Consider the following 19,549-nt stretch of genomic DNA (forward strand, 5'->3'; position numbering starts at 1 on the left):
TTCAGCCTTAGTTCTGCTCTCTGGAAGGATATCCCTTGAACACTGTCCTCTGAGGTCTCTGTCTTCATCATTTAGATTTTTATTCCATTTCTTTTATTCTATTTGTGAAAAGGGATATTTGCTTTTATATCTCACTTCTTGAAAATATAAGCGTTGCTATTTCTAATAGTGTCTTTTTATGGGGGGTGGCCCTTTTTATATCAACTTTGCTGAGGAATAATATTCATATAATAAAGGCATATATCGTTAATTTTACAGTTCAATGAGCTTTGACAAGTACGTACACCTCTAACTCACTCAAGACATAGACAATGTCTATTACCCAAAATAGTTCCCTTGTGCCTCTTTACAGTCAGCCTTCCCCACATCACCACTCCGTCCCAGTCCCCAAGCAATGCTGACACTCTGTTCTATAGGTGAGTTTGCTTGTTCTAGAATTTCATCAAATATTCAGGTAGTGTTCAAATTTCCAGTTGTCCTATAAATGTCATAATAGTATTGTTCAAATTGTTTGACCAAGATTTATATAAGAATCACATATGGAAAATGCTTGATGTATTCTTTAAATTTTTCTTCTCTCTGTCTTTCTAATAATTTGTTGCAGAATTCGGGTAATGTTTCCTGTAGATTTTCTGACAGTCTAGAATAGATCTTGCTGATTGCACTGAGTTAACATGTTCTTCTCTCCCTACTTGCAGATGATATTGTTTTAGAGACTTGAGCTTACTCAGATTTGATGTTTTGGCCTCATGCATTTTTAATTGAGTTGAAGGATTATAGCATTCAGGAACAACATTCTTTTTGTTGTAGGTAACAGAATTGCATAAGCAAAATATTTTTAATGACTCATGTAACAGGGCATATCATAGATTTAGGCCCTATATCATAAAATCACATACTAATGTTTTGTCTTTCTGCTTGATTCTGGTCTCTTTTGAGTTTTGGCTTCATTCTCCACATCCTCTCATGTTCAAGTCCAAAGACAATAAGTTACTTCCTAATGGTTCAGTTTCACGTCATTGGTATTGATTGGCCTGGTTTGAATCATATGTCATTCTGAACCAATAATGCCATTAAGCAAATAGGATATTCCGATTGGCCACATGAGAGCGACAAGGTGGAGGTCCTCTCACCAGAAACACATGGGCTATTAATAAATTTAAAGAGCTTTAAAATTCAACACTAAAAATAATCCAATTAAGAAATGGGCAAAGGACCTTAATAATTCTACAAAGAAGGCATACAGATGGTCAGTAGATATATGAAAAAAATGTTCAACATCACTAATCAGCAGAGAAATGTAAATTAAAACCATTAGGAGATATCACCTCACACCTGTCAGAATGGCTATCATCAATAAATCAACAAAATAATGTTGGCAAGGATGTAAAGAAAAAGGAACCCTAGTGCACTGTTGGTAGGAATGCAGATTGGTGTAGCTACTGTGGGAAGCAGTATGGAGTGCCTCAAAAAATTAAAAATGTAACTGCATTATGACCCAGCAATTACTCTTCTGGGAATATATCCAAAGAAACCAAACACTAATTCGAAAGAGTATATGCACCCCATCTTCACTGCAGCGTTATTTACAGTAGTGAAGATTTGGAAGCAGCCCAATTGCCCATCAGTAGATGAGTGGATAAAAAGCTGTAGTACTTTTATACAATACAATACTGCTCAGCCATAAAAAAGGAAACCTTATCTTTTGTGACAGCATGGATGGACCTGGAGAGTATTATGCTAAGTGTGAAGCCTCTCAAAGAAAGACAAGGACCATATAATTTCACTTATATGTGGAATCTGATGAACAAAATAAACTAACAATATAGAAACAGACTCATAGATGCAGAGAACAGATCATCAGCTGTCAGAGGTGAAGGGGGTTGGGTGCTGGGTGAAAAAGGTGAAGGAATTAAGCAAATGAAAAAAACCCTCAGACAATAGTATGGTGATTACAAGAGGAAAAGTGGGGTAGGGGGAGGGGGAGGTAAGCAGGGGGCCCCAAACTTTTTACACAGGGGGCCAGTTCACTGTCCCACAGACCGCTGGAGGGCCACCACATACAGTGCTCCTCTCACTGACCACCAATGAAAGAGGTGCCCCTTCCAGAAGTGCAGCAGGGAGCCGCATGCGGCCCATGGGCCATAGTTTGGGGACGCCTGTAGAGGGTAAAGGGATAAATGATTATGGAAAGAGACTTGACCTGGGGTGATGAACACAGTGCAATGTACAGATGATGTAGTATAGAATTCAATTGTACACCTAAAAACCTATATAATTTTATTAACCAATATCACCCCAATAAATTCAAATAAATAAATAGGCACAATTATATTTCGGTTTACAAATGTGAACTTAGTTTACATATATGTTAACTAAAGTGACTTTCTACTACATAATCTTTTACATACAACGACCCTTATGTATAAACAATATTTTCACTGAAGTGAAGGTGGAGTGAGGTGGGTAATAAAGTTTGGGGGAAGAACCTTTAGAAATATTTCCCAAATTCCTCTCTTCTAGGTCAGCGCTCACCTACTACTTACTGTCTCTTATCTGAGAAGTGAGAAGTGGTAAAGCTAAGTTTTAATAAGGGAAAGAGATCAGGGATTATGAAGAAAAGGTGCGAATGGGGACTGACCGCCAGCCCATACGGAAAATGTGCATTTAAGAAGTAACAATGGTAAGGTTACAGAATGCAAGCGCTCAGAAGTGAAAAACTTGGTTTACCAGGTTATTTTTAAGGTCAACTGTAGAGCATTAGTGGTTTTATAAAACATTTCTTCAAGGTGACTTACCAGCATTAGATTGAGGTGGATGTTTCGTGAGAAAGACCAAGATATCCTGAACCTCCAGAGGAGGTTCATGGTCAACAAAGCCGGTTTTCTTCATGCCACACGGGTACGTAGCACCGTTCAACCTGGGAGACCACTAGCTAGTTGCAACAAGGACCACGCTCCTCCCAGCGACCCCCACCCCCTTGCGTTGCGTCACTTCCGGCCCTTGCAAGACGCATCCGGGTCAGATTGAGTCTTTTGCTCTGGGAGTCTGAGACTGGTAGGGGTGTCCCGCTGTCCGCGCTCTTCCTTCCCCGTGTGGCCAAGCCGCAGTGTCCATCGGCCAGAAGTGATCCCCTGCCCCGAGCAGTGAAAGACGAGCCGGAGACCGGGCTGGGCCGCTGCAGTGCGGGCTGGAGACTTTGCTCTTACGCTTGCGGCTGTCTCTGGGAACCGGGTGCCAGCCCTGAGGAGTCTTCAGCGGACAGCGACCCCCTTCCCCGGCTCCCCTGCCTGTCCTGCCGGGGAGGGCGGAAGATGCCAGTAAAGAAGAAGAGAAAGTCCTCAGGGGTGGCAGCGGCAGTAGCGGAAGACGGAGGCCTCAAAAAGTGTAAAATCTCCAGGTACCACCTTCCCCCCCACCCTTCAGTCTTTCCTCTTGGCTGGAAGGCTAGAGAAGGAGGAGGTGGGCCGGGTCCCCGAGGCTCGAGCTGGGGAGAGATGACCCCCTCCCCCTCGGATAAACCTACGTGGTAGGCTTAGCACCCCGCGAGTCTCTGCTCCGGACTCCACCTCGTGTTCGCTGCGTGTGTGCCCTGGCGCCTGTGGAGGGATAGCAGAGTCACCCCACGTTAGAGCCTCGGTGCCCTGGAGGGTGGGGAGCAGGAATGCGCGTTTGTAATTGCGCTCTTTACCCTACCCCTTCACCCCTACTCCTTTCACTCCTACCCTTTCACCCCTACTCCTTTCACCCCTACTCCCTTCACCCCTCCTCCTTTCACCTCTACCCCTTCACCCCTACTCCTTTCACCCCTACGCCTTCACCCCTACTCCTTTCATCCCTACTCCTTTCACTCCTACCCCTTCACCCCTACTCCTTCACCCCTCCTCCCTTCACCCCTCCTCCTCCTTCTTCCCAAACAGATTCGCGGAAGGGTTACTTCTAGAGTTTCTTTGTAGCATGTGAAGAAAGGAACAGAACGTGAGAAATCGACCTGACATCTGCCATGGGAATGATAGAAAGGAAAGCTCCCCATTTTGCAATTGGTCTCCAAATTTAGTGGTCTAATCCGGAGGATCCCAGCAAGTGGCCTTTTAAATCGCAGGAGCCCCATTTTCTGGAAGTATAGTATTTCCACCTGCTCCAAGTCCTTGTGTGCTGAATTGGGAAGGCCTGGCATGGCGTTTTGTTTTCTAGCATTCAGGATGCTGTTAGTTTTCAATATAAATATTAATAATTGAGAGCTATTGTACTCTGTATCCTCTTGGAGAAAAAGAAAACAAAGCAGGGTTGTAGTTACAGATCTTTGATCCCATTGTAACATGTCATTGAGGCATCAGGGCAATATTGTATGCTGCTAAATATTATTACAATTTAGGTGTGAGAAGTGGGTTTTATAAATCTCCTTATGGAAGGTCTTTGATTGTATCTATGGTTGGCACTTGATATGATAGCTTCAGGTGCTACCATTAAAAGAAGACCATAGCCAGCATTATAAAGAGGAAATAATGATAGAATTCTCCTTAGAAATCTGCTTAAAATGTGAGGTAGGAAATTAGTCTGCATCTTCCTTTTGGTAATTGGTTCAGTTTTTTTCTTTGGCTTCATTACACTATTTGGGAAAACAGAGCCTAAGTATACTTGGGCTATTACTGTGAAAGATGACCTCTTAGTAACTCACACTAGAATTTGACATGGTTACTACTCTAGGTCAAATTTTTATGAAACATTTAGATAGTTTGTGCTACTCTAACTTGTAGGTACTTTAAGTATATATAGTGTATCAAAATTATTTAAGCACTTTAAGGAGCTGAGCAGTCATTATTAGCACTCAGGTGATATTTTGCTCTATCAACTTGAACTTTTAAAAATGGCTCCCTTATTTTACATTACATTACTCAGCTGCAGAAGTTAAAGCATTTCTATGTCGTTGTGATAGTGTTAACTATTTGAGCTCCTGGAGAAAGGGTTCTCTGAAGTTCATTATATCCTCCTAATGGCCATTTATGAACTTTCCAACTTTAAATGACTTTATGGAAAAGATAAACAGAGTAGGATTAAACAGCTTTGGCACAATTGTACAAATGTTATCTTTTAGGTATTTTTTGTTTTTTAATCTGTAGAATTTGTACCTTTAGGTCCTAAATAATCTTTTACTTTTAAATATATATACTTAAATATATATATATAAGCTTTTAAATATATATATAAGCTTTGTAGATGATCAACAACTGTAAATATATAGCTTTATTGTAAAATATTGATGAATTAACTATCAAAATATACTTTGTAAGATTTTATTTTCAAATGTGTATCTATTATACATGAATATAATTTCCGTGCTGTTCAGAAGTACCATTATAAAGCTTTACTTCCCAATTACTAGTCCTACATTGAGATCATTAGGTTGCAGTTCTGTGTGGTCTTTTGAAATCTAGAGAAATAATTTTTGTTGATACTTTTGGAATTTGATAGTGAGCAAAATAGAATTTGGGTTTTATTAGCCACAAATTTTTATGTATAGACTACTGTATCAAATTGCTAATACTTAACAACTCTAATTTTTTCCCATAACACCAACTGTAAAAGTAAAATACTTATACCTCGTTAGTTTGAATTGACATAGTTCATATTGAACTTAGCTTTTCACTAAAAGTTGAGATGATAAAATTCTTAGGCATTTGTGTGTTTTCTAAGCTATTGCAGATCCCAACCCCCTGCTAGACTAATAAGTGGAGAGGAACATTTTTCAAGCAAGAAGTGCCTGGCTTGGTTTTATGAGTATGCAGGTAATGAAATTAATATAAGAAGATATCAGTCACATGCTTTAAAACTTTTTTTTGGTTCATTCATTTAACAAATTATTTATTTCAGGCCTGCCATGTGTTAGTCTGTGTGCTGGGATCAGGGTCAAAGTTGAGGACTGTTGGGTAGGCCAAGAGTTTGGTGCCCATTCAGGCTGTCTTTAAATGTATAATTTAGTATAATTTAGTGAGGGAGTGAAACTCATTTATTATTAATACAATTTGTAAACAGTTTTACTTAATGGTTTACATCCATTGGCTAAAGTAAGTTCGTATATTGGAAAACAGAGTATGTCATAAAACATTTTATACTATACATAGTTCTTATTTTTCTTTTCAATATTCCTCTGAAATTTTTCTGAATCACCAACTGACATTTTCTGAAAATTTTGGGAGACATAGCAAAAGATTTAAAACTCTGACATATTATTGCACAACACACTCTTTAGTAATTGCTGTTGAGCCACTGACTTCTATGAGAGCTGCAATAATAAATTAAAAATAAACAATGATATTAATGCAATGTGATAAATGTTGTGTGGAAGATGCAGTGTGAAATTTCCCAGGAGGAACATATAACTCAGCTTTGAAAATATCAAGAAAGGCTTCTTGAGGAAGCTTAAACTAAATCCTGTAATGTTGGATATAAAGCTTTTGGCCTAGGTTGGGGTGAAAGTCAAAGCCAGGGATGAAGCTGAAGAGTTAGGCAAATACAGCAGCCCCAGGGTTATGAACGAGATGGGTTCTGTAGGTTTGTTCTTGAGTTGAATTTGTATGTAAGCTGTAACAGGTACATTTACCTATTAAATGCAACTTAGATGTTTAACAGATGCTTAACATAGTATTTATTTTTACCTTTCTGAGCATATAAATACTTAAAACATTTTCAAACCTACAGAACCTATCTTGTTCATAACCCTGGGACTACCTGTATATGAAAAAAACCCACTTGTTTCCCATTTATTACTATTATTTTCCATGAGAATGCTTTTGATTTTTAGATACTTGATTTTAAAGCTCTTTTCTCCCCTGTTTCCTTTCTCTTACCTGCCTCCCTGTTTTTTCCTGCTCCTTTGTCATTATCATTCTGAGATTGTTTATTTAAATTAAAACAATGTGTATGCAGTCATTGTATTATATGTAGTATAATCAAGTTAGAGCTTCAAGTGTACTCTCAACTTGAGATATACTGTATTTTCCTGTGTCTAAGACGCATTTTAATATTGGGGCCCGAAATTTGAAAAAAAAAATGTATAGTTATTGAACTCAAGTTTTATTCATCATAAAATTCATACAACTCCTCATTACTGTCAAAACTCCCATCTATTAGCTTGTCCTCATCTGTGTCTGATGACGAATCACTGCCTTCAGCAATGAGTGCAAAAACAAGCACGAAAAAGTGGGAAATAAAAGTAAAAAAATCTACAACGACTTTTTAAGATAGCCAGTTTTAGATTCCAAATTTTTCAAAAAAAAAAGATGCATCTTCTACATGGGGAAATATGGTAAGTTTAGGCTAACTGTAGGACTATGAGGGTGGGGTGCAGTCACTTCACTGTTGGAATCTGCTGAGTGATCTCAAAAGTATACTGGTAATTTAAAAATTCTGTAGTAACAAGACAGGCTTTTTCTAGACCAGAAAAACTGCTATATCATTGGCATCCCAAGACAGCCACTAACCCAAATTAAGTAAAGGGAATTCATTTTATTACTGATCTCCATTTAAAAAGTTGACCCATTATTCAAAATGCCAGTTTTATTGTTATGTATGATACAGAATCAAAAGGTCACTCATCTTATTTTACTTACAAAAGTTGCTAGATATAGTAAAATTACTCATTTTTTTCTTTCATGTTTACTTGTTTTACCTTTGCTAGCGACTTTCTTATGTAGCATAAGATTATATTTAGTTGAACATTTATTTCCTATATTAGCATTTTTCATAGCCAGCCTAATTGCTATCTTTATTTCAAAAATTATGCTCATTACATAATTGTTCCTAATGACCATTCTGTTAAGTAGACACTGTTATTCCTGTTTTATAGATGAGAAAACTGATGCTTAGATTAGGTAATTTGCTTAAGATCATACAATGACAAGAGCCATAATTCAAACTAGGTCATTCTGACTGGATTTTATGCTTTTAACTACTACTGTTTCATAGTGTTTATTTAAAAAAAAAAACTATGTGGCAACTAATTTTCCTTTTCAAAGAAACTATTAGTAAGTACACTTGAGGTTAACTTATCTTCTGTCATTTATGGAATAATTCAATAAATGAATTTATTTAATAAATTCAATAAATTTATTAAATAAATGAAATATTCAATAAATATTTATTGAGCCCTTGTGTACTCGGCACTGTGACACGTGCTGGGAATATAATAGTAAGTTAAGAGAGACCCTTGCCCTTGGGTCTTGCCTTCTAGTGAGAAGACATACAGTAAACGGGTAAGTAGACAAGATAATTATAGATTGTGGAGGGTTATAAAGGCAATAAATATGGTGAGGTTCAGGGATAGAAAGTAGAAAATTTGGATGGATTTTCAAATAGAATGATTAGAAAAGGCCTCTAGAGGTTATGATGGGCAGTGAACTAATTGATGAGAAGGAACTAGTTACTTACCAAATAAATAGTAACTTTCATTTTAAAATGGGGATGTCCCTTATTAAAATGAAGACAATTATTGTGCCTACTGAAATAACACATGTGAAGCAGTTAGCACAGTACCTGGTGTATGATCAGAACTCAATAAATGTTAGCTATTATTAAAAGAGTAATAGTATTGCAGCATCAGTTTAACTGGCTGTATATTTTTGCAATACTGCTCCAAAATTACTAGTATAGCTCCTGTGTAGCTCACGATGGAGGTGCTGTATCATTCATTTAGCCTAGTTTTTTCCCTGATCATCTGCTATGGCTGACTTGATTTTTGAGTCTATAGACATAGTCGAGAAGATTTTTTTTTAAATTTTAAAATGTTTTGCCATTAACCTTGTTAATATGATATTAATAGGTCATGTGTGATAAGTCTGATGGTTTTGCCCTTTTAGAAGACCTCTCATCTGACCAATATTTAAATTAGCCAAGGATTCAGTAATGCACTGGACTTAATACTAAACAAAAGCAAGTAAAGTGAAAAGATACTTTTAAAGTCTTACAAAGAATCAAAATTAGGGATAGAAGGTCATAGTCCTAATAAAGTATCCAGCTGGCAGAGTGAACTAAATCATTTCCATAACTTCTTAAATTGATTGGAAAACTGTTTTTTTCTGAAAGTCAGTTAAATTCAGCTCCCTGGGAGTAGTTTTATTGTAAGAGTATGTTTTAAGAAAAATAACTGACATTATGCAGTCTGGGAGAAGAACACTGATCTAGACCTTGTTTTAGATTTAGATTTGTAACTATATGGCAAAGTCACTTAACATTTACAGAAAGGTCTTCTATGATGCACTTATATGTCTTAATATAACATAATTTAACTTGATTTTAATCTAATTTTAATCACTAATCTTAGTATTTAGGGAGACTATATTTTATAATAGTAACTGATATTTCTTGACGTAACTCTTCAGCTTTCTCTTCTAATTACTAATGGTGACAGCTTCAAGAGCAAGTCAGCTTTCTTGTTGCACAAAAGAATTTAGAATGTATTCCTATCATACCTTATACAAAAAACTTCTATTAAATTTTTATCTGGTGTTTACTTTTATCCAAACCACATATAAGGATGCATGTTCAAATATATTTTAACAACTATTGTATATGTGTGTTTTTTAAATTACTTAACACATTCATGTTAAAAAATCATCCAGGTATGTATTAGGAAGTGAAAATTTCATATAATTGTTACCCCTTCATCTTTTAACACCTCACTGCATAAATAAGTGCAGTATTTATTTAAACCAAAAGTTTTAAAAGGATTTTGGTTCAGACCACATCATCCTAGCAGCCTGGCTCTCATCTGAAACAGCAAGAGTGTATCATCCACATTCTAGATGGCTACATTCTTCTATTAAGAAAAACCTGAAGACATTAACTTCATGTTGAACTTGTGAACTATTGATACTGATGTAAAATTCCACCTGAGCAGCCTAGATTTAGTTTGTGATTTATAAAGTTGAAGTACTTTTTTTTTAGTCCTTAAAAAAGGAAAACATTCAAATTTCTCTTGGCTAACATTACAGGACTATATCTTCAAAAGCCAAGTGAGCGAAACACATTTCCATCATATTTCATTGTTTTAGTCTTTTTAAAAATTGAGATATAACATTATATTAGTTTCAGGTGTAGAACATAATGATTTGTTCTATACATATATTACGAAATGATCACTAAAATAAGTCTAGTTAACATCATCACCACACATAGTTAGAAAAATTTTTTTCTGAGGTGAGAACTTTTAAGAACTACGCTTTTAGTGACTGTTAGCTACACAGTACAGTATTGTTAACTATAGTCACTATAGTCACTATACCTGTACTGTATGTTACTTCTCAGGTCTTATTTTTAACTGGAATTTGTACCTTTGATCACCCTCACTCATTTTGACTACCCTCTACTCCCACCTCTTGCAGCCACAAGTCTGTTTATTGTATGTATGAGTTTGGTTTTGGGGGTTGTTTTATATGAACAGTTCACATGTAAGTTAATCAATCATACAGTATTTTTTTTTTTTCTGACTTATTTCACTTAGTGTCCATCCATGGTGGCACAAAATTGTGGTTTGGTACTGGCACATTCTAGTTAAGTGAGAAACTCAAACATTCTTAAGTTTCTTCATATTTATGCATTGCCAAAAATTTTCTTTAAGAGAAGGCTCTCAGTAAATATATATATATTTTTAATAGCCAGGTTAATTTATTGTACAAAATAGTGATTGATATTAATGCTGTTTTATTTTTTATTTTCTTAATTTTTTTGTAATGTGGTATTTAAAGAACATTTCAGAAATTTAAGATTCTGCAGCAAATATTTATACTTTATCAAAGGCATGTCAAAATTCAAATTCAATTATTTGAAAACCTGTTATGTTATATTCATAGATGGCTCTAAGCAGAATGGCTTATGTTTTAAATTGATATTCAATTATAACAATAAAATATGTAAATTATTGTTTCTTTGAAGGTCCTGATGAAGTTGTAGGGCCAGAAGGAATGGAAAAATTTTGTGAAGACATTGGTGTTGAACCTGAAAATGTATGTTTTATTTCTAAGTAGAATGTAATACAAGTGGGGTATAGCATATTCATAAATTTCTAAAAATTGGGACATTTTAATTTTATATGAAGATTTTATTTCTTCAGGTTTATTATTGTGTATTTTTATTTGGGATATTTTTAATCCATTTAAATTGGGTACAAGTTCTCTTTCTTGATGCAGATGATGCAGATGTCATTTGTAATAGGGTGACGATAATTCTACTTTTAGAAACTGTTAAGACTTTTTACTTTTAAGAAATTGGTCCATCCAAATTTCTTTATAGTTGATAATGTCAAAGGTTACACTCCTTAACATTTGAAAGTAGGAAATAGTTGTGTAAAAATGCTCTCCATGATAAATATAGACATGATTATCTCTATGCTGACTTTTTCCCTATCCTTTATGTTCTGTTCTTTCCAGATTATTATGTTAGTTTTAGCGTGGAAATTGGAGGCTGAAAGCATGGGATTTTTTACCAAGGAAGAATGGTTAAAGGGGATGACTTCATTACAGTAAGATATTTTTTTAAAAAACAAATTTGATGGGCTATTTGAAGATCTTAATTGATATTTTGTGCTTTGTAATTTTTAGGAGTAAGGTTTCACTTTAGGTAATCAAATTGGTTTGATCTATTACAATCAATTTAGGATTGACAAAATTTATATTGTGATTTGGCAGAATGAAAAGTTACCCCATTTTTCATATTGTTTAAGAAAGAACCTCAGTACAGTCCTGTTAAAATTTATTGAATTTTTGGTGGGTAAATAAGAGGTCCATGATGAAAGTTATTTACCCAAAGGTTTGTTTGAGTAATAAAGGATTTCCTTCTCTAACTATAGAATTCTATGTAAGAAGTTTGTTCTTTGAGCACTCTGAAGCTCTGGGGCCTCCTCTCTTCAGTTTTATATTTGATCCAAAAATGAAATTTGAAGATAGAGTTAAATGATACTTTAATTATTACTTTTTTCCAAGGGAATATCATAAAGATAAAAAGTAGAACTAGGCCCTGGCCGGTTGGCTCAGTGGTAGAGCGTCGGCCTGGCGTGCAGAAGTCCCGGGTTTGATTCCCGGCCAGGGCACACAGGAGAGGCGTCCATCTGCTTCTCCACCCCTCCCCCTCTCCTTCCTCTCTGTCTCTCTCTTCCCCTCCCGCAGCGAGGCTCCATTGGAGCAAAGATGGCTGGGCGCTGGGGATGGCTCCTTGGCCTCTGCCCCAGGCGCTAGAGTGGCTCTGGTCGCAACAGAGCGTCGCCCCCTGGTGGGCGTGCCGGGTGGATCTAGGTCGGGCGCATGTGGGAGTTTGGCTGACTATCTCTCCCCGTTTCCAGCTTCAGAAAAATACAAAAAAAAAAAAAAAAAAAAAAAAAAAAAGTGGAACTATATGGCTCCCCTGCAACCTTTAGCCATTCTACAGTAGGGTTAGGATGCTGCCCTTGAATACTTCATCGGCTACAGAATTGCTTCTTTGTAAATAATTTGATTTTGGCTTTCCAGAGTTAAGTAGGCTGAGTTTCAGAATCAGTTAGTGATTATATGATGTTTATATCATGTTTCTAATATTCATATCCTATGCTACTAGTTTCAACGTTCTAAAATAGGAATCATTTACAATATTTTTGAGCCAAAAACTGGGCATATCTTAGTCATATGATTTTCTGTTCTGATTATGCTTTCATGAACACATTTAACTGTTTTTTACTTCTTGTTTGAAGCCTTTAAATTTCAAAATTCCAGATTATCTTGAAGTGTATAGAGAACTGAAATTTTCCTATTTGAATTTTCAGTGTATAATGCTCTATAATTCCTATTTAACCAGCATTAATATCTAGATTATAATTAGGTAAAAACCTTGCTCATGTGAACCAAATCATAATTTCTAGATTAGAGCATAAAGTCAGCCATCTGACTTCTATTATGTATAGGTGAGATAAAGGTTCTGAGTCTCAGAGAGGTAAAGGACATATTTGGGCCCTGAACAGTTGGCTCAGTGGATAGAGTGTCAGCCTGGTGTGCAGACCTCCCAGGTTCGATCCCCATTCAGGGTGCACATGAGATGTGACCATCTGCTTCTCTTTCCCTCTCTCTCCTGCTTCTCTTTCTCTTCCTCTGTCACAGCCAGTAGCTCGACTGGTTTGAGCATGGGTCCTGAGTGCTGAGGATAGCTTGGTTGGTCCAAGTGTCAGCCTCAGGCGCTGAGGATAGCTCAGTTTATTCAAGCATCAGTCCAGATGGGAGTTGCCGGGTGGATCCCAGTCAGGGTGCATACGGGAGTCTCTCTGTCTCCCCTCCTCCCACTTAAGAAAAAAGAACATATTTGCTAAAATTTGCATAGCTCCTTTGTGGCAGGGCTAGAACCTAGAATTTAAATTTCCTGATTACCAGTCTACCATACTGTACTTTGATTTGTACAATATTCTTTTGTATATGTGTTGGCGTTCTTTCTAAAATAGGTCATTCATTATTAACTATTTAAATCATAGTATTTACAACCAATACTGAGTTCTGTCATTTATCCAGGTGTCGTTAATATTGATTCTGAAATTCTTTGGTTTATTTCCAACCTTTAATTAGCTTTTTAGAGAAATATAAAATATGGATACAAAAGATTAGGCAAAGAATATAACTAGTTTTCACATAGCTTGGTCTGTTTTATTGAAATGTATATCAGTTGTAACATGTCTTATATTCAATATAAGACATTTTTATTTAGCATTGTAACTACTTTTTTTGCCTAACCAGTGGTGGCGCAGTGGATAGAGCATCGACTTGGGACACTTAGAACCCATGTTTGAAACGCCGAGGTCGCTGGCTTGAGTGTAGGCTCACCAGCTTGAGCATGAGATCATAGACATGACCCCATGGTCGCTGGCTCAGCTGGAGCTCCCACTCTTCTCCCCCATCAAGGCACCTATGAGAAGCAATCAGTGAACTAAAAGGAATGCAACAGAAAGATGATGTTTTTCATCTCTCTCCCTTCCTGTCAGTCTCACTCACTGTCTCTCCCTCTCTAGCTAAAATAAATAAATAACTGCTTTTTGTACCACTTTTACTGCATTTTTTGTATATTGCTTTTTTGAATATTCCAGCTAACAGTTGTTTGTATATTTTTAAGACAAAAAGTTTTTAACTTATGTTTTTGCATAACTTCATATATTTTGTCTTTGTATATCAGAAATGTATAAACATAAAGCATTTCTAATATTTACTCTTGAATAATTAGCAGCATACAGCTTTGAGCCCAAGGATAAAAATTAAATAACTCATGAACATATTTTTTATTAGCATATCTATAGGCAGTTCACAAGCTATACAAAATAAAAGCAAATATATAGCACTTAAAATTGAATTAGAGGTTTCTTTTTAATTCATTATTTCTTGTCTATCTGCCTGGAACTCTTTGTTGGATAGCCTTGAACCTGCTCAAATTAGGCAAGCATACTTGACTGTGAAACTATGCTGCTCACAAAAATTAGAGTATTTTTCAAAATGAATATGAAGTGATAAAAAGAAGCATTTTGTTTTTCTTTTATTAAGAACATCAGAAAAGCAAAGGACAAGTCAAAGAAAGTTGTTTGATTATGCAAATGAGATGCAAAACCAACTTTTATTTCATTGGTGAAAATACACCATACAGAAGGCTGAAAGTACTGGAGTATCTGTGCATTCCCTGACCCCCTATTTTTTGTGAGTAGTGTAGTTGATTTTCCTTCATGATCTATAATAGATTGCTGTGTGAAGTAGAGTTGATATGAGAGTTAGGGACATCTACCTCCATACAGTCAAAAAAAATTTTTTTTTTAGATGATAGGAGGGGAGATAGGCAGACTTCCACATGTGCCCTGACCGGTATCCATCTGGCAACCCCATCTGGGGCTGATACTCAAGTACTGAGCTATTTTCAGTGACAGGCTGATGTGCTTCAACAGAGCTATCCTTAGTGCCCGCAGCCATGCTAGAACCAATCAAGCCACTGGCTGCAGGAGGGGAGGAGAGAGAAAACGGTAAGAGGGAGGGGGAGAAAAGCAGATGGTCACTTCCGTTGTGTGCCCTGACCAGGACTCGAATCCCAGGCATCCATACACCAGGCTGATGCTCTATCCACTAAGCCACTGTCCAGGGCTGCAGTCAAAAATTTATATAACTTTGACTTCCCCCAAAATTTACTAATAGTTACTTTTGACTGTGCATATTACTTATATTAGACATCAAAAATGAAAAGATAATGTGAAAAATTTTCATATTTATTTATAGGTATAACAATTTATGCATTGATAATGCAGAAGCAGTGATGTAATTGCCTTATGATGATACTCTAGTATAAGCTGTACAATTGCTTCACGGTAGTAAGGAAATCTCCAAAGAATTTTCCAACATATTTATTTTAAAAAATGTCTGCATATAAGTGGATTGGCACAGTTGAAACCATATTGTTCAGGGTCAACTATACAAAGTACCTTTTCTCAATTGGCTGAGTCTTATTATTCCCTGAAATTTGTAAAATAAAACAAACTTGGCAATAGTTTAAAATTTAAACATAGAGAGACAAAAAAATCTGTATAACTGTAAATTTTTAAATTTCTAATTGTCTAGTACATTTGGTTTTATGTAATAGTCATACAATGTAATACTTGATTCCCTTTATAAATTTCTTAATATTTTTAGAATTTTTATTTAACCTAGGCATAATTATTTGATGGTCCCTAAATTATCTAAATGTAGTTACCAGTTATTTCAAATTAATTAATTTTAAGCCTTAGAAAACTTTAGTAGAGCTCTGATAAAGAGTAGATGGCCCTGGCTGGCCCAGTGGATAGAGCACTGGCCTGGCATATGGACGTCCTGGGTTCGATTCCCGAGAAGTGACCACCTGCTTCTCTCCCGCTCCCCTTCCCACCCTCTCTTCCTCTCCTGCAGCCAGTGGCTTGGTTGGTTCAGCGTGGGCTGGGCGATGAGGATAGCTCAGTTGGTCCAAGCATTACCCTTAGCTGCTAAAAATATCTCAGTTGATTCAAGTATCCGTTGCAGACAGGATTGCTAGGTGGATCCCAGTAGGGGCACATGCGGAAGTCTGTCTCATTATCTCCTTTTCATTTACATAAAAAAACACAACAGTCTGGTAGTTAAAACATATACTGTGGTCAAAGATAGTGGATTAATTGAAGTCTATAATTGTATAATGCTTAACAGTTTTCAGAATACTTTTTTCCATTCACTTATTTTTAGAGCTGTTTATTGATGCAGACTTTCCAAAACTAACTTTTCTTTTTCTTTTGTGTGAAAGAGTATGAGTATTCATATTCATATTTATGAGTATGAATTGGTATATAATTAGACTGGAATGGCCATTTTGTAAGTTTTAGGAGATGTAATTGCCATATTTTTTCTAGGTATTCTTTGTAGTTTTCATCATTGTTTAATAATATTCAAATTTCTCTTCAAATTGGATTTAACTTAGTAGATGTTTCTATTAAATACCTATATTATGTAAGGTACTGTGCCCCTTACTGTTGATTTCAGTGAAGCATAAGACATGGCACATGTCCTCTAATTACATTCAAATAGGGCAAGGAAGGCATTACTATACTATAACCTTAAATCCAGGTAGAATGTGACAAATGTTAGTTTAAAAACAAAATACCGTGGAAGCACAGCTACTTATATAAGGTTAATTTTAGCTGAATAGATAAGAAATTCTTTATAGGTGTGGAATTTGAACTGAATGTTGACGAATGATTAGGATTTTGATGGTTGAAGATAGAGGAAAATGTTTCTGAAGAGGAAATTGTTATCAGAGCTTTGAGAAAGGAAAGCATATGTTTGAAGAAAGTAATCTGGTTTGTCATAATCAAATGGTATGTTAAGAAAATTGACGGACTAGGTTTAAATTCCATTGGTAATGGCTACGTTATGGAGGAGGGCTTTGGCTAACATGTTGAGAGTTTAAAGCATATGTTATAGACACTGGGAAACTATCAGAAATTTTTGAGGACAGGAATCATCAGAGGTTTTTGGGAGAGTTTGCAATAGAGCAACTGTTTTAATGTCAGACATTTGATTTTTTTTTTTTTTTTTTGAGAGAGAGATTGAGGGAGAGGAAGACAGAAACAGCAAGCTACTCCTTTTTGTGCCCCGATTGGGGAATCGAACCAGCAACCTACCAACCAAAATCAGCCTGGGCTTAATTTTATTTATTTATTTATTATTGATTTACAGAGAGACAGAGGAAGGGAGAGGAGGGGATGGGGAAGGGAAGCATTCATCTGTTGTTCTGCTTAGTCATGCATTCCCTGGTTGCTCCCGTGTGTGTCCGGACCAGAGATCAAACTCGCAACTGTCGTTTGGGGATGAAGGTCGTAAGCAACTGAAGTAATTGGCCAGGGCCTCTTTTGAGAATTTTTTGAAAACTGGACCTTATCCCCATTAAGATGTACATATGCTGCTACACGCAAAATACTGCATATGGATCTTCCTCTTCCTTGCATTATGGATTTAGGATTCCAAGAATACTTGTAAATTTTTGTTCTGGCATACCTTACCAGCAATGGAGAACTTTTCTGATATCTGTTAGCTTAGGTGCTGGGAGCAAAAGTGAAATACCATGATGGGGGAGAAAACTGTGAGCATAGAAGTTTGAAAAGATTAAGAAAAAGAGGTAAGAAGATAGCATCTGACAAGAATGGTAGTAACTAAGCTGCCTGTCAGTAGATTTCAGGATGTATACCATCTGGTTTCCTTATTAAGCCCTGGAAATTGAAGGTTAAAGTTAATGGTCTATCTTGACTTTATTTAGGGGAGGGAGGAAGTGGGGAGCATTTATACGACAATTTGATGGGTGTGGAAGAGTGAGTTTTGGGGATGCTAGGGCATGTGTAGTGTGTGACTATCATTTGTCGAGCCTTTTGGGCCTACCAACTAATTGCCATTAGTGTCTGTTCCTTCTTCCCAGGGTCATCATAATAATTTTAAAATGCCCCCTTCCACATATTCAAATAACCCCAGAGGTGGTGGATTGTATTGTTCTAGTCAATAGACCTGATTCAGAGAAAGTTCTAAATTCAGAACTTTGTGAATAAAATTTTTCTTTTTCTTTTTTTTTTTTTGGATTTTTCTGAAGTTGGAAATGAAGATAGTCAGACAGACTATCCCCAACCGGGATCCACCCGGCATGCCCACCAGGGGGCGATGCTCTGCCCATCTGGGGCATTGCTCTGTTGCAACCAGAGTCATTCTAGTGCCTAAGGCAGAGGCCATGGAGCCATCCTCAGCGCCTGGGCCAACTTTGCTCCAATGGAGCCTTGGCTGCGGGAGGGGAAAAGAGAGACAGAGAGGAGGGAGAGAGGGAGGGGTGGAGAAGCAGATTGGAGCTTCTCCTGTGTGCCCTGGCCGGGAATCGAACCTAGGACTCCTGCACACCAGGCCAACACTCTACCACTGAGCCAACCGGCCAGGACCTATTTCCTTTTATATTAGAGCATATTTATTGGGACTTACTGATTAAGAAAGAGAACCTCCTCACTTAGGTTCTAATATGTAAGTGAGAGACTTTTTTTTTTTTTTTTTTAGAGAGACAGGAAGGGATAGAGATGAGAAGCATTAACTCATAGTTATGGCACTTGAGTTTATTAATTGCTTCTCATGCATGCCTTGTTGAGGGTTGAGGGAGGGCTCCAGCTAAGCCAGTGATCCCTTGCTTAAGCCAGCAACCATGGGCTCAAATCAGAGATCTTGCGATCATGTTGATGATCCTGCATTCAAACCAGATGAGCCGCTCAAGCTGGTGACCTTGGGGTTTTGAACCTGGGACCTCAGTGTCCCAGGTCGGCGCTCTATCCACTGTACCACCACTGGTCAGACGAGAATTCTTTTAAGGGTCTTTAATGAAGCAGAAATTTTAAAGCCTCCCTTGTTAATAATATAGGTTGCCCCACTATCCAAAAGTAGAGCATTCCTGTGAAATCTTTTTGTAAGCCAAAATGACATAAAGCAAAGAAGCAATTACCACTAATTTAGAAAATTTTTCAGCATTCCCAGTCCTCAAAATAACCTACCAAATCATACCAAATATATTTATTTATGTTGAGTTTTATGCTAAGCATAAACATCCTTATGAACTCCCTTAGTCTTTTCTGATACGTTAGCATTTTGCTAAAGGGTGTGCAAAATAAGTCAGGATACAGCAAGATGCTCACCTATACACTTCTAACCTATGGCAACCTAATGCTGAGATGCTAAGAGTAGTTCCTGGAGAAGGCACTTGGTGGCACTGCTCTGGGTGCACACTGCCTGTATAAAGGACCGTGGCAAAACAAATGCTGGCTAATTCTTAGAGCAAAAATCCTCTTTGGAGCTCTTTCCATTATTGAAAACAGGTGATATTAAGTATTATGTAAGTCTTTCATAAAAGCAAAGTGGCATAATGAGAATGTTCAAAAAGCAGGGATACCTGAACTCAGAGAATTTATTTCCAAGTCCTAATGTTGAAGTTTAAACCCATTTCTAACTACAGTAGCCTTGGAGAGTGGTACCATATTGTGCCAGTGTTCCTT

General features: G+C 36.9%; 1 protein-coding gene and 1 long non-coding RNA gene across 3 annotated transcripts in view; one reads left to right on the forward strand and one right to left on the reverse strand.

The window, feature by feature from the left end:
* LOC136320493 (uncharacterized) overlaps nt 1-2,964 on the reverse strand; it is a 38,680-nt gene extending 35,716 nt beyond the window's left edge. The window contains exon 1 of the long non-coding RNA XR_010728346.1: nt 2,799-2,964. This is a non-coding gene — a long non-coding RNA (uncharacterized lncRNA). The remainder of the gene's footprint in view (nt 1-2,798) is intronic.
* A 51-nt stretch (nt 2,965-3,015) lies between these two features.
* DCUN1D5 (defective in cullin neddylation 1 domain containing 5) overlaps nt 3,016-19,549 on the forward strand; it is a 44,040-nt gene continuing 27,506 nt past the window's right edge. For both annotated transcript variants that reach the window (XM_066247667.1, XM_066247665.1), the window contains exons 1-4: nt 3,016-3,400; nt 5,695-5,786; nt 10,930-11,000; nt 11,424-11,515. In XM_066247667.1, coding sequence (XP_066103764.1) covers nt 3,315-3,400; nt 5,695-5,786; nt 10,930-11,000; nt 11,424-11,515 — 341 coding nt within the window. In that variant the 5' untranslated portion in view covers nt 3,016-3,314. The remainder of the gene's footprint in view (nt 3,401-5,694; nt 5,787-10,929; nt 11,001-11,423; nt 11,516-19,549) is intronic.

Source organism: Saccopteryx bilineata, chromosome 1, assembly GCF_036850765.1.
Source record: "Saccopteryx bilineata isolate mSacBil1 chromosome 1, mSacBil1_pri_phased_curated, whole genome shotgun sequence".
Classification (NCBI taxonomy): Eukaryota; Metazoa; Chordata; class Mammalia; order Chiroptera; family Emballonuridae; genus Saccopteryx; species Saccopteryx bilineata.